Below are 15,026 nucleotides of genomic sequence, written 5' to 3' on the forward strand. Positions count from 1 at the left end.
CTTGAAACAGAAGTTGCATCTTGTGAATCTCCTCAAATAGTTCCATTGCAAAATCAAGCTTACAGAACCATTTGAAGACAAACTTGAAATATAGCGTGACATTGAACTTTTTCTTGGTGAAATAACTGCCAGCAATGTGTCCATCTCACCTGTCGTCAATTACAGCCTGCTGCCCAACACAGCAAAACATGCTAAATTATATTGATAAGTGTGTACCCTATCAGATAGTGTACAATAAAAGGCTGCGGGTGGAACCCTAAAATGCATTGACTTCAAGATTCATCATACTGGTATCTCATGTTTGGATTTAGCTCAATGTTCTCTTTACCTAAGTTTCCCAACCATAAATCCATCAAAATATTCCACTTTATTGAAATGCATGGTTGTATACTTACTGTATATTTACAAGGTCAGTCAACAAATGAAATATTGAAAATAAAAGGCAGCAAAACAATGACAATACATGGAAAAGAAAAAAAACTGCATACAGTATTTCTGTTTTACAGAACACCAACTCATAAATAGCTAGAGCACACTTTCATGATTCAATATGTACTTTTGGTATTTGGTCAATAAGCAAGTTAAAACGAGAACATATTTTGTTTGTACAAGTGAAAAGGTTTTTAGAAGGCCACGAGATGGATCTACGGAATCCGTAACTATGCAACGTGTTGTCTGACATAGGGTGTCCTTCGTGTAAATTAGATATTTTTTAAAGGCAAACCCTTCTTGTATGATCATTTTCTGTAACTGTACGATCCATACATGTCAGGAACTTGGCCGTGTACATGAACAAAATGAGAATAAAAGACAAAATATCAAGCCAATCTGTCACATTCTGTGATGTCAAAGAGTAAGCAGGGGTTGATACGATATCTCCTTGTGGTCCCGCCAAAAAGTATCCCACCCCAATTGAGGCACCAGTCAGTCTGAAGAAGTGGTAGTAGGAATTCATATAGGCAGCAGTTTGATATAAGCGTCAAAACAAAGGTGCTTTAAAAATTCAGCTGTACCATTCCAAGTCCATCGCGTCTTCACATTCCGTGGTTAGTTTGTGGATTAAGGCTGTTTTATGCAAAGATCTGGGGGAAATTTCAACTGGATTTCCGATTCAGCCCCGCATTGTCATTTTTCTCACACACAGTTCCGTAAAGCTGAAGGCCCAACTCTAGAGGACTAACCAGTCTTTTTGATGCTTCTTTTTCTTTCTAGGTTGTTGTTTTTTGTGCAGAGACTCCCTCTTCTGATTGTGGAACACACTGTGTTCAGAAACAGCCCAACAGGTATGTCCCTGAGTTGAGCATTGCCCTGTCCAATATCATCAAAACAACGGTTGAAGAAAAACTAAAAGTAAAAGTTTGAGGAAAAACAAAAAAATGAATAAATATAAGCCATTGCAAATAGTGCCTTTGGATAGAACTTTCTTTAAAAAAAAACATACTCCTATGTATACATATATAGTGGTAACTCTTAATATAGCCTTTTGATTGTTTACTACACCGACACATGAGCTCTCTTGCTTTGTGTGGTTTTGAAGAGGGGGGAGTCAGGCCCGAGTAGCCAGGTCTGTGTTACACATTTGTGTCCTGCAGTAGGGGCTCTTTGGCCTCCCCGGGTGGCTGTGGGCTGTGGGGGTGCCCGTGGGGCGAGCTGTGCTTCTTCCAGCTGCCAGGCCGGGGGCCCAGGTGGGGGTGCTCTGGTATGAAAAGGGCCACCAAGAGTGCTAGCAGCACTGAGCATGCTCCGAAGAGAAAGGGTGGGCCAGGAATGATGGACGTCTGAGGAGAGGAGGGAATAAAAAGGTACAAGAGAATTTGACTAAATTAGGAAAATGCTTAACAAATTAGGGTTACACTTGTACAAAGCATATTCAAAAACAGTCACGTAAATACTTGGTAACTAGTTAACATTAAATAGTGGCCACAAACCTCTAAGATTGCATAGTGCCTAAATAATGATAGCCACTTTTAAGACAGCGATAGAGCCTTGTTGAACTGCTTGGTCACTTTTGGAGGTATGCTGGCTGTTGAACTCCAACCAAATTCAAGCCTCGTCGGGTTCAGGCTGCGTATCAAATCTATGAGGAGGAGGAGAAAAGTTTGGGGCTGGGGGCTAACCTGTGGGAGGTGCTGAAGGTGGGGTTGAGTGTGGACCGGCGTGTCCTGGCTGCCGTCTGGGGGCGCATCTAGCTCCACGTGGAAGATGTAGAAGATGAAGCCGTAGAGCGCCGGCCCCAAGCCGTTACACAGACCCCGGATCCCTGTCACCATCCCCTGGCCCACCCCTGTGGGATGAGCGCCAAAATAATTTTCGTATTAGTTGGATTTTATTCAACTTTTAATTCACAAGGTAAGTTAAAGGGATAGTTCTTCAAAAGTACATATTTATTTCCTTACCTTGAAAAGTGGTCTATGGCTAAGCATTAACTGGTTTCAATGTAAGGAAAAAAATAAGTCATTTTTGATTAACTGCCCCTTTAACAGAACCATTTCTCATTTGCATTTATGACCCTGCCAAAAGACAAATCAGAGAAAGTTACAAAATAAAGTTATAACTAAGTACAAACCTTGTTGGTCTGGCTCAGCGGTGCGAGAAACCAACGCACTGATTGCTGGGAAAGTGATGCTTGACATGGCTGCTACAGCGCCTGCTGCCCACATCATCCTGTAGAGAGATAGTCACTTTAAAGAGTATCTATCACTGTAAAGAGTATCCATCACTGAACTGAATCATCAGATGCGTTCAATGGTTTGAGTCGCCTTGAAAAAGCTTACCATGGCTCGGAGCCAAACCCATACCAGGCGAGCTGCAGTATCTGGAACCCAAGGCCGAGCAAGATGGTGTTCTTATTCCCGATGGAACGCATGAGTAAACTCAATATTACAGTCTTACAAAGGGAACACAAAAGAACATAATTAGAAACACTTTATTGGAATGTTCATAATGCCTATAATCAAAGTCCTTGTTATATGGCCAAACCAAAGGTCGTTATAACATGGCAGAGAATGGAATAACTATATAGATATATACTACATGACCAAAAGTATGTGGACACCTGCTTGTCTAACATCTCATTCCAAAATCATCGGCATTAATATATTGTAACAGCCTCCACTCTTCTGGGAAGGCTTTCCACTAGATGTTGGAACATTGCTGCAGGTACTTGCTTCCACTCAGCCACAAAAGCCGGCCACTGATGTTGGCCGATTAGGCCTGGCTTCGCAGTCGGCGTTTCAATTAATCCCAAAGGTGTTAAATTGAGTTGAGGTCAGGGCTCTGTACAAGCCAGTCAAGTTCTTCCACACCGATCTCAACAAACCATTTCTGTATGGACCTCACTTTGTGCATGGGGGGTATTGTCATGCTGAAACAACAAAGGTCCTTCACAAAGTTGGAAGCACAGAATCATCTAGGATGTCATTGTATGCTGTAGCGTTAAGATTTCCCTTCACTGGAACTAAGGGGCCTAGCCCAACCCATGAAAAACAGCCCCAGAACATTATTTCTCCTCCACCAAACTGTACAGTTCGAACTATTTATTGGGGCAGGTAGTGTTCTCCTGGCATCCGCCAAACCCAAATTCGTCCGTCAGACTGCCAGATGGTGAAGCGTGATTCATCACTCCAGAGAAAGAGTTTCCACTGCTCCAGAGTACAATGGCAGCGAGCTTTACACCACTCCAGCCGACGCTTGGCATTGCGCATGGTGATCTTAGGCTTGTGTGCGGCTGCATGGCCATGGAAACCCACTTCATGAAGCTCCCAACCAACAGTTCTTGTGCTGCGTTGCTTCCAGAGGCAGTTTGGAACTCGGTAGTGAGTGTTGCAATTGAGGAAAGACTATGTTTACATGCTACAGTGCTCGGTGGTCCTGTTCTGTGAGCTTGTGTGGCCTACCACTTCGCGGCTGAGCCATTGTTGCTCCTAGACGTTACCACTTCACAATAACAGCAGAAACAGCAGCTCTAGCAGGGCAGAAATTTGACAAACTGACTTGTTGGAAAGGTGGCATCCTATGACGGTGCCACGTTGATTGTCACGGAGCTCTTCAGTAAGGCCATTCTACTGCCAATGTTTATCTATGGCGATTGCATGGCTGTGTGCTTGATTCTATACACCTGTCAGCAACAGGTGTGGCTGAAATAGCCAAATCTAATAATTTGAAGGGGTGGCCACATAATTTTGTGTGTGAGATAGATATACACACACACACACATATATATAAATATAAATAATGTAATGATAGTTAATGACAACTAACCTGTGCAATGATTGAAAGCAGTCCTAGAACAGCTATGAAAGCTGCAACATTTTCAGGTGAAAATCCCATAATCTGAAAAAAGGGAGAGCAAAAATGTGATCGTACTGCTAGTGAAACAAAATGAGTATGCCTATCATCAAGGATATATATATATATATATATATATATATATATATATATATATATATATATATATATATATATATATATACAGGCCTAGCTGTGAGCAGCAAAGAGCAGGGGTCCAAGCAAAATATGATAACTTGGTTGTATACTTTGAATGAGCTACATAGTCAAAATCCCTCGACAACTCTACCAAATGATATACTGACTATGAAGGGGACTTGACCTCAGTTACATTGATAATGGAAATAGGGGGATGGGCTGACATCTTACACGTCCGTTTATATATTTGACAGTATACATAGCCGACCTGTCGTAAGTAGAGGAAGAAGCTGGAGTACTGGCCAGCCTCAGGGAGATAGGACAGGAACACTGTTATACAGATGAGCAGCACAGTGGAATCCTGGCCCACTTTCCTTAGAGACTGGAGACAGAAAGAAAAAGGGGTTAGGAGGACGGTAGGTGATAACAAGTGTTAACGATATGATGTGCAAGAACACCCAACCACTCCTCCTGGTCGGACAGGAGGCCTATTGTGAGAACTGGGTCTTAACCCAAGAGAGCAAACTAGAGAAGTAGAGTTACAAAACAGCTGTGGTCTGCGTCGGAGAGTCAGGAGACCTAGAATTACACCAACACATAACCACCTACAACAGGGGTTCCCACACCCCCCCTCCACATGGGGAGCCAACGATTCGTGGCGGTGTGCGGGACCTTCCTTGATTGGGGGGGGGGGGTGGGGGTACTTTTTGAACAATTCGCAATTTGTTTATACAAATCTAAAATTACGCATAAATCCGTGATGCTATAGGATATAATCAAGTGGTGAAATGCAAGAGTAAGACGCAATTCTGGTACACGTCGGAATATCGTTGGTTTGTCTCCATGACTGAGCTACGACCTTCTAAAGTGCTTGGGAAGTAATCTTATACAATGCGTGACTGTTGCTATCAACTGATCGAATCACTTTACGGGAAAAATTATATTATGTATCATTACATTGAGGGTTCATATACATAATAATAAACCAATATGTTCCTTATCCATTACTATCATATTTAAATAGTCTACCTCATGAGTCTTGTTAAACTATGTAGAATTGCAGGAAAGTAGCTTCAAAACAACACTTTTCTTATGTGTTTTCTTAGGTCTCTCAAATTAAACAATGTCAAGCTGCTGTTGTATTTAATATAGGCCACCTTAATAAACAATAATAAATAAATAAAGGGGGGGGGGATTAATGTGAAAAAGTTGACACTGGGGAACAAAGGTTGGGAACCCTTGACCTACAAACACCCCCATACTGTATTGTTATGCTACAATATCAGTGACTTGGGCCTTCAGCGTTATACAGCGTCAATCGTGATGATTGTGTTAAGAGCAAAAAGAAGAGAGACTTCACTCGGATTCAAAATAAATACTCCTTTAGCTTAAGTTTTGTAGGTCAATCGTGTGATGATGCTTATTTCCCTGGATCGATCATCATAACACACTTACATTTATTAACACAATCTTGATATTATCTTCGCAGTGCCTTGAGAAACTATACATACCCATCGACTTATTCCACATTTTGTTGTGTTACAGCCTGAATTCAAAATTGATTATATTGATGCAATACCCCACAATGACAAAGGGAAAACATGTTTTTCGAATTTGTAGCAATTCTTTTGAAAATGAAATACAGAAATATCTCATTTACATAATTATTTACACTCCTGAGTCAATACTTTGTAGGAGTACCTTTGGCAGCAATTACAGTCTTTCTGACTGTAAGTTCTTTAAGAGCTTTCCACACCTGGATTGAGCAACATTTGCCCATTCTTCTTTTCAATATTCTTCAAGCTCTGTCAAATTGGTTTTTGATCATTGCTAGACAACCATTTTAAGGTCTTGCCATAGATTTTCAAGAAGATTTAAGTCATAACTCTAACTCGGCCACCCAGGAACATTCACTGTCTTCTTAGTAAGCACCTCCGGTGTAGATTTGGCCTTGTGTTTTAAGTTATTGTCCTGCTGAAAAGGTTAATTCATCTTCCAGTGTCTGGTGGAAAGCAGACTGAACCAGGTTTTCCTCTAGGATTTTGCCTGTGCTTAGCTCAATTCCATTTATTTTATAACCTGAAAAACTCCCCAGTCCGTAACGTTTACAAGCATACCTATAACATGATGCAGCCACAACTATGCCTGCAAATATGGAGAGTTGTACTCAGTAATGAGTTGTATTTATCCCCAAACATAACACTTTCTTTCAGGACAAAAAGTAGATTTCTTTGCCACATTTGTCCCCAGTATCACTTCTGTGCATTGTCGAAAACAGGATGCATATTCTGTACAGGCTTCCTTCTTTTCATTCTAATTAGGTTAGTATTGTGGGGTAACTACAAAGTTGTTGATTCATCCTCAGTTTTCTCCTATCACAGTCGTTAAACTCAGTGTTTTTTTAAGTCACCATTGGCCTCATGGTGAAATCCCTGACGCCTGTACCTTTGAAGTGACTGGGTGTATTGATACACCATCCAAAGTTTAACAACTTCACCATGCTCAAAGGGATAATCAATGTCTGCTTTTACTGATCTACCAATAGGTGCTCTTCTTTGCGAGGCACTTGAAACTCCCCCTGGTCTTTGTGGTTGAATCTGTGTTTGAAATTCACTGCTCGACTGAGGGACCTTACAAATAATTGTATGTGTGGGGTACAGAGATGAGGTCGTCATGTTAAACACTGTCATTGCACAGAGTCCATGCAACTTATCATTTGACTTAAGCACATTCTTATTCCTTAACCTATTTAGGCTTGCCATAAAAAAAAAAGGGGTTGTGAATAGTTATTGACTCAAGACATTTCAGCTACAATGTCATTTTTGAGGCGACCCGACCAAATTCACATAGAAATCTGTGTTATAAATCTGTCATTCGTATCGAAAGCAAGTCTAAGAAGCGGTAGATCTACAATGATTATCTACACAATGACTACTTGTTTTGTCACAAACTGAAATTAGACAAACTATTAGAATAAGCAAGTTCTACATATTTCATCTTAACATTTTTGTAAAAATAAAGTTTTAAAAACATAATTCCACTTTGACATTATGTGTAGGACAGTGACCAAAAATAAATCTCAATTGAATCCATTTTAAATTCAGGCTGTAATAAGAAAATATGGAAAACGTCAAGGGGTGTGAAAACTTTCTGAAGACACTGTAAGTACCCTGCAATCATCATTGCTATATCATGTGATGTTGATGTATTTCAGCGACACGTCAGCCTTCCCCCTCAACATTGCCTGAGGAAGACCTGTTTCGCTGTGCAATGAGTAGCTGCTGTACATTGTGCCATGTAGCTTTAACTGTTGTTGTACAGCCCCTCAGAAATATAGAGGATTATGAAAGGTTAATTGTTCCCCTATTTGGCGTCTGTCTAACAGCCTGTTGAACTCCCTCCCCCTTTTACACACACCACCTTGGCTCCTTCAAACAACCCACCTTAGGGGAAGTTCAGGTTTGGCTGACAAAGACCACATCCTGGTCTAAATGCGGCATGAAAGTTTGTTCCTTATGCTGGGTAAATCCAATTGTGTTTATCAAATATATATTTTTTTGTGTACTATTCCTGCACTGTTTTGGGCACCGTTGGTGCCAATGTGCAATTAGAACCACCGCCACTCGCTGAAAGTCTACTATAGAGGAATTATGAAAACAGTGCGCATAAATTAAAGACGAGGTAACACTAACATGGCCTGTACCAAACAAGTTGGTCCAAATACATGAATCGTTACGTTTACAACTAACCACAGAACTTGTCAAGTTTCTCTTCCCAAATGCATACAACATCAGGTGGTCTTGTTCTTCTATGAACTTGAATGAAAACAGTAGCTTAAGTGATAGAGCTATTGTAGGGAAATGGGAAGACTGAAGAGGACCACTTGTAACATGAGTAGCTAGTTGAAAGTGTCAACACAAAAACAGATGCTACGTTTCCATAAGGGGAACCATGGGCGTCAGTCGGGGGGGAGGGGGGTCTTGCAGCACAGCCATTCTCACCACATTCTATTCCTAAGCCCTCTTTTAATCATAAACAATACCGGCCTCCACCCCCCCCGCCACCAATTCCGTTGATACCATTGTCCCATGAAAACAGACACACATTACCCCTATAACCTTTTTTGGATTTCTAAATGACCCCAACGTCAGCAGTCAGGAGGACAGCGATGCAACCGAAATTAAAAATGTCCATATTCCGCCTCGGTCTCTTTGAGACCCACCAAATTTCTAGCTGATACCACTGATCATAGTGCCAAACCGAAGCACACATTTTCAAGAGGTTTATCATTTTGCGTTCTGAAAGCACACTAATAATGGCTACACAAAATAATAACACCAACTGACTGAGCCTTTAGAGGTGGACAGGTACTCACAGCAAAGGGGTCGGCTTGTTCCCAGGAGATGGGAGCCCCCCAGGACGCTGGCCTCATCTTCTCAGGCAGAGACTCAGGCACGGCCACCAGGATAAAGCAGATGTCCAGCATAGCGATGGCCGAGGCCAGCACCACCACCAGGCCGTCCCCGTACACACGGCCCAAGTAGGCGCCAATGGCCGGGCTCGTCACCAGGCTAGCAGCAAAGGTGGCCGACACCTAACGAACAAGAGTAGACGAGGTTTACTACTGCCAAGCTCTGCTACTACTACTCTTTGAATGAAATTGTAGTTTAAAAAAAAAATTGCACATAATTTCTGCTTTGTTTAAGAGGGACAAATCTTCAAATAGGTTCTGAATGATGTACTATTTTAGCAATGAACCATAAATCCCTGAATCAAAAAAAGTGCTGTGGTAAACAAGATTAGAAGAAACTGTGTAGGTAATGTTCAATACACACCAGTCCATAGGCCATGCTGCGCTCATGCTCCTGCGTGATGTCAGCAACATAGGCAAAGACCACAGAGAATGTAACAGCGAACACACCGGACACCGAGATAACTGCAAAGTACCACCTGAAACCCGAGGCAGGATATGGCACTCAGTTAATAATACACTTGATTCAGCTTTTAAAATGGTGATCTCAGTAACTATGAACTCTCTCAGGTTGGGACCCATCGTACCACGGGCTTATCTTCATCAGTGGAATGGGAGCGCAGGTGAAGAAAACGGTGAGCAGGAGAAAAGACTTCCGACCCCACACATCAGACAGGGCACCAATCAGCGGAGCACTCAGGAAAGACAGCAGGCCCTGTAATACAACAAGACACCCCCCCCCAAAAAAATTGTAACAGAATTGAAAGATAACTGTTCAAAATAATAGCACATGTTCAAACACCATACCTTTACCCCCTGGATCAAGCCATTCATCAGAAACGTATGCTTCGGGAACGTCTCATGTAGGACCTGGATTGGAAGGGGACAGGGACAGAGAGTGGATACTGTAAATTGGAGACGGTCTTCAACATAGTTTTATCAGCAGCCAACAAATCATACTGTATTAAATAATAGGTCATAATCAAGACAACATACCACCAAAGTGGGTGCTGTAAGCAGGCCCCAGGCAAAAAATTCCAAAAAGATGACAATTACAGCATGGTACACGCTGGGAGCTCCAAAACCTTGTGCCTGGTGAACAGAGTGGAATAACTATTTAAGTGTGTCAACAAGAAACAAGTAATACTCGACTGTCTTACTTTCAAAGAAGATATATTAAAAGGTCAACTCTGCAATAAGTCACCATAATACACAGTGGGGCATCTTCCTGCTTACACAACATTCATAATTGACACTAGAGCCAGTAGCGGTGTTGCAGTATTGGCAAATTTGACTTTAGTTGTTGTTGATTTCAGTAAGCAACGTTAGGAATTTAGCTAGCTACCATATTGCTGAATAACTATAACATCATCTAACTAAACAAACGGCTAGCTAGAAAGCTTGCCCATGGAACTCTATTAGCCTAGCCACCTTTTAAACAATAGTGTTTAAAGTTACTTCCCTAGCTAGTCAGCTAGCTAATACTTGTCCATCTCAGATGGCATCTAGCTAAATTACTGTCAAAGATACTGATATGCTAGCTAACTTAGCTAGCTAGTGCCAAACATCTGGTGCTAGCCAGCCAACTAGCTAACGTTAGCTATGTTGTTTTTGAGAGGACTATAAAGAGGCATATGATGAACTTCCCGGACGCTAGCAAGCAGGAGCTAGCTAGCTCGCGAAATGTGACATATTGTAGACATACCACATGCTGCTAGTTAATCTCAAGAAATACGATGGCAAATACTGTCATTTAGGTGGAAACTCACCGTTCCTCCATCCTTGATAATAATTTTTTTCGCCAGCAGGAGACTGCGATTCGCCCGTTTCTTCTTTTTGCTCTGTGTCATATTACCATTCTAGTTCTTCGTTTAATAAGAATCTATTTATTAAGGAATTTCAGAAAATAAACTATTTAAATCAGATTGTCGGAAAAGAAACTGAAATACCTTAGAATAAATCTATTTTTCAAACTAAAAGGGCTGTTTCGTCCCATTCACTCAACCACCGCCATCTTTGCAAAAACATTGTTAAAACGTAATGACGTCACATCATACGATATTCTTTCTGACATCCGTGTACCTGCTTAGACGGGTACTGGTATGACTTCTTTTTAGAACAGGTACTACATCTCAGTATACATTGAATTAGAGAATAGTAGAAAAACCTGCGGACCGTGTCTGCATTACATTTCTACTTTACTCTCATGTATTAAGCACTACAGTATTCCCCCTCACTCTAGAACCGTCAACGAACAAAGACCCCATAGGTATCACAGGATCCTCCTGAAAGGCCCTGAATGCATCCTATACTACATCCCATACATCCTATCCTAGTATCAAGCTGCAGCTCTGGAGTCGAGCCTCCTGTCCCTAAAACCCGCCTGTCAAATCAAATCAAATGTTATTAGTCACAAACACATATTTAGCTGACGTTATTGCGGGTGTAGCGAAATGCTTAGTGTTCCTAGCTCCAACAGTGCAGTAGTATCTGTCACTAAATATATTATTCTGTACGTAAATCTGTGCCACGCCATTTAGTATGATATGCTACCTTATGTTAGGTTACATTACATTAGGCTATTGATGGAATAGCTGTCGTACAATATAATACAAATTGTAAGACGTATAGTATCCAAAGTCTTGATTGCACCAGCTTTGGCCCATTTATAATATATTAAGTTTGACTGCTTTAGTATGATATCTTACGCTAGATTACATTGGGCTACCAATTGAGCTGCGGTCATACAATAAAATACAAATTGTAGGATGTACAGTATCCTACATCTTGATTTCACACAAAAATACTTAGAACAAATTGAATAAAGCAATGCATGATGTGTATACTAGTTACACGACAATCAAGAGTAATTTCTGCCTAGAGTGATAGGACAGAATCCATAGTATGATACCACAAGTGACAGAAATGACATACTGTGGCTCTGACCTAATAAGTCAATAGCTGTGTTTGGGTTATATTTGAACAGGATATATATATCGTACCTGAGAGCAATCTCAACTGTGCATACTGATAAGACTGAATAGGCCATTTGAAATTATTCAGCATAAACAAAAATGTGATATACAAAGTTAACTGTGTATGAAAAATGTAAGGGTTGTAGCATTAACTAAATTCAGAAAGATAATCAGGTTCTTATTGTCACGTTCACATGTACAGTGAAATGCCTTTCTTCCTTGTACAATCCCAACAATGCAGTGATCAATATCAGTAGTACAATACATTTAAAAAAAAAGTGAAGTAGAACAAAAACACACGAGAAAGTAAGTAAGCTATATACAGGGTCAGTTGCAGGGTCAGTGCCAATACCCATATTTACAATGTGCAGGGATAGTAGACTGGTAGGGTTAGATATGTATAGGGGTAAGGTGACTAGGCATCAGGATATATTATAAACAGAGTAGGGATCTACAGAGAGGGATCTATAGGGGGGTGTAAATGGGATAGGGGGGTGTAAATGGGATGGGGGACTGTCATCCAACGGGATTGGGGCCACCTCTTGACAAAACTATTGATATAGCACTGGGAATAACAAATAAGAATTACAATGTTATTAAGTTGGAAAATTAAAAGTACAGTCTAAAAACCATGGATAACGCTCCCTTGATCAGGCATTTAGATTGCTGGCCTAAGCCTCTTAAAACATTGGCATGGGGCGGCCAGATGCATGCTACTACTTTGAGCTGCATACTACTACTGATGTCAGAGGAGAAGAGGAAACAGAATGAGAGATAATGAGTATCAGGAGGTAGAGATAGAAAGACAGGAACAGAAAAACAGAGGAAAAATACAGACCGTGAAAGAGAATGTGTGCATTTGGGAGAGGCCATGAAAGAGACTATGAGATAGATACAAGATGCAGAGAGGGTGTGTATGTGTTAGAGAATGATGTGTCCACGTGTGTGACAGCTGTACTAACCAGCAGAGATGGAGATGGGCCCCTTGTTGGTAGAGGATGGACTGTCCATGGACGCCTCACCACTGGCACTGCGGAGAGAGAACAGTCTGTGAGCACACACACACACACACACACATGCAAAAAGTCACATAGTAAAAATGCACACCTTTTAGTCAGCTACCTGGAGAGCTGGAAAATAATGATCAAATTGAAGGCTGCCATTATCAAAAAATCAACAATCAAAAAAAGTCTTACCCGTGAAATGTGCTTGTATCACAGAGTTTTCACACTAAGTTATCTAAATCCTCTTTGCTAGTATCATCATTGGTTATGAGCCCGAAAATAATGAAATGACGAAAGGTAGCTAAGTGTGGACAAGTTTTGGCCAACATAACGTAACATACTCTACAATGCTAAATGGAGTGGCACGGATTTATGTACAGAATAATACGTTTAGTGACAGGCAGGTTTTAGTGACTGGTGGCTTGCCTCCGAGACTGCAGGTGGATGCATCTCAAGGCATCTGATTATCCAGCAGTCCAGAAACGAGAGATGTACCACCTATCCCAAAAGCTCAGGCCTCTGACAGATGCAGTATTATAAAAAGTCTGATTGCAGTAAAACAGAACCGTTTTGTCCTGGCATGTGGAAAAGGCAGCAAGTAACTGCCAATGCACTTCAGCCTGAGCTGCGTTCAGTATGAAAAAAACAGTGTTTAACCTTCAATTAAACAGAATCGGTGCTGTTCTGAACGACCAGTTAAAAAACAGAGAGGGGTTGGGGAACACTGTCAGTATGGCTGCTGCCCTTTAAATGGGAGATTCTCAAATGGTATGCTCAACTTCATCTTCCGTCCTCTCCTCGCCTCCTATTGAAAAAGGTCAAAGATAACCGGGGAGGGGAGGAGAGGAAATGTGGAAACAAATGTATGAAATGAGACTCACTCATGCAAATTACATTTACAGCGGTGGAATCCCAAATTAAATGTGTAAAGTTGTAAAAAGTAATTCAGCTAGTTGTGACATTTATAGATAAAAGGATAAGTAGCATAATGTTTTTAAATATGTGTATGCGTTTCTCCTCTGAGTAAACAACAGCTGATTCTAAGGGGGTGTGGCGTATCTCAAAACTCTTCCACAAAGGACTTAGGTAGGATACTCTTGTGCTTCCTCGCTGGGAGAAGGCTATTGAGGAGGCGATGACACTCCTCCATTCACCTACTAACTAATTTACACTTCTCAGAGATACTGTATATAATGATGAGATTATATAAAGGCCATCCAGAACATCTACTCAAAACGGTGCCTAGGAAGGCACGCAGCATCATCAAGGACCCCACACACCCCAGCCACGAGTTGTTCTCTCCCTTACCGTCGGTTAGACGTATCGGAGCATGAGGTCTGATACCAACAGGTTCAGAGACAGCTTCTATCTAAAATCCATCAGACTGCTGAACACTTGAACTGGACTGACCAGCTGCTCGGATTCACCGCACCTTAGCACACATGCACTCACTCATGTCCATACCTACACAGACATAGACATACTGAGTGTACAAAAAAAAAGCTCTTTCCATTACATAAACTGACCAGGTGAATCCAGGTGAATTCTATGATCCCTTATTGATGTCACCTGTTAAATCCACTCCAATCAGTTTAGATGAATGGGAGGAGACAGGTTAAAGAAGGATTTTTTTTAAGCCTTGAGACAATTGGGGCCTCAGATCCTTAAAAAGTTCTACAGCTGCACCATTGAGATCATCTTGACTGCCTGCATCACCGCTTGCTAAGGCAACTGCTTGGCATCGGACCACAAGCCGCTACAGAAATCAGTGCGTATGGCCCAGTACATCACTGGGCTACGCTCCCTGCCATTCAGGACCTCTATATCAGGTGGTGTCAGTGGAAGGCACTAAATATTGTCAAAGACTCCAGCCACCCAAGCCAGACTGTTCCATCTGATACCACACAGCAAGCGGTACCAATGCACCAAGTCTGGACCCAACAGGACCCTGAACAGCTTCTACCCCTAAGCCATAAGATTTCTAAACAAGATTGCTAAGTAGCTAATCAAATGGCTCCCCGGACTATATACATTGACCCTTTTTTTGCTGCTGCTACGGTCTATTATCTATTATGTTGACTTGTCACTTTATCCCTACCTATATGTACAGTACATAGTTACCTCAATTACCTTGTACCCCTGCACATGACT

At 41.5% G+C, this 15,026-nt stretch overlaps 1 protein-coding gene across 2 annotated transcripts; it reads right to left on the bottom strand.

Annotated features, from left to right (window-relative positions):
* Positions 1-348: 348 nt before the first annotated feature.
* Positions 349-14,343, bottom strand: LOC118387820 (hippocampus abundant transcript 1 protein). Of its 2 annotated transcripts, XM_052527790.1 has the most exons (13): positions 14,184-14,343; positions 12,834-12,901; positions 9,893-9,988; positions 9,704-9,766; positions 9,484-9,611; positions 9,261-9,375; positions 8,801-9,019; positions 4,694-4,807; positions 4,261-4,332; positions 2,775-2,887; positions 2,567-2,664; positions 2,118-2,284; positions 349-1,778 (listed from the first exon to the last, which is right to left on the bottom strand). In XM_052527790.1, exons 4-13 carry the CDS (start codon positions 9,728-9,730, stop codon positions 1,572-1,574), a joined length of 1,260 nt encoding a protein of 419 aa, XP_052383750.1. In that variant the 5' UTR covers positions 9,731-9,766; positions 9,893-9,988; positions 12,834-12,901; positions 14,184-14,343; the 3' UTR covers positions 349-1,571. The 2 variants fall into 2 exon arrangements, with proteins under 2 accessions (XP_052383750.1, XP_035632459.1); XM_035776566.2 differs by lacking the exons at positions 12,834-12,901; positions 14,184-14,343 and adding an exon at positions 10,666-10,942.
* Between the last annotated feature and the right edge of the window lie 683 nt (positions 14,344-15,026).

This window comes from Oncorhynchus keta, chromosome 1 (assembly GCF_023373465.1).
Source record: "Oncorhynchus keta strain PuntledgeMale-10-30-2019 chromosome 1, Oket_V2, whole genome shotgun sequence".
Taxonomy (NCBI): domain Eukaryota; kingdom Metazoa; phylum Chordata; class Actinopteri; order Salmoniformes; family Salmonidae; genus Oncorhynchus; species Oncorhynchus keta.

Bases quoted from the DNA above. Each gene is read 5' to 3' on its own strand.
- LOC118387820 (XM_035776566.2), bottom strand. From the start codon at position 10,746: ATGACACAGAGCAAAAAGAAGAAACGGGCGAATCGCAGTCTCCTGCTG. The intron at 9,989-10,665 runs GTGAGTTTCCAC...TCTGTTCACCAG, and splicing joins TTATCAAGGATGGAGGAACG to GCACAAGGTTTTGGAGCTCC. The intron at 9,767-9,892 runs GTATGTTGTCTT...CTTCCAATCCAG, and splicing joins TTACAGCACCCACTTTGGTG to GTCCTACATGAGACGTTCCC.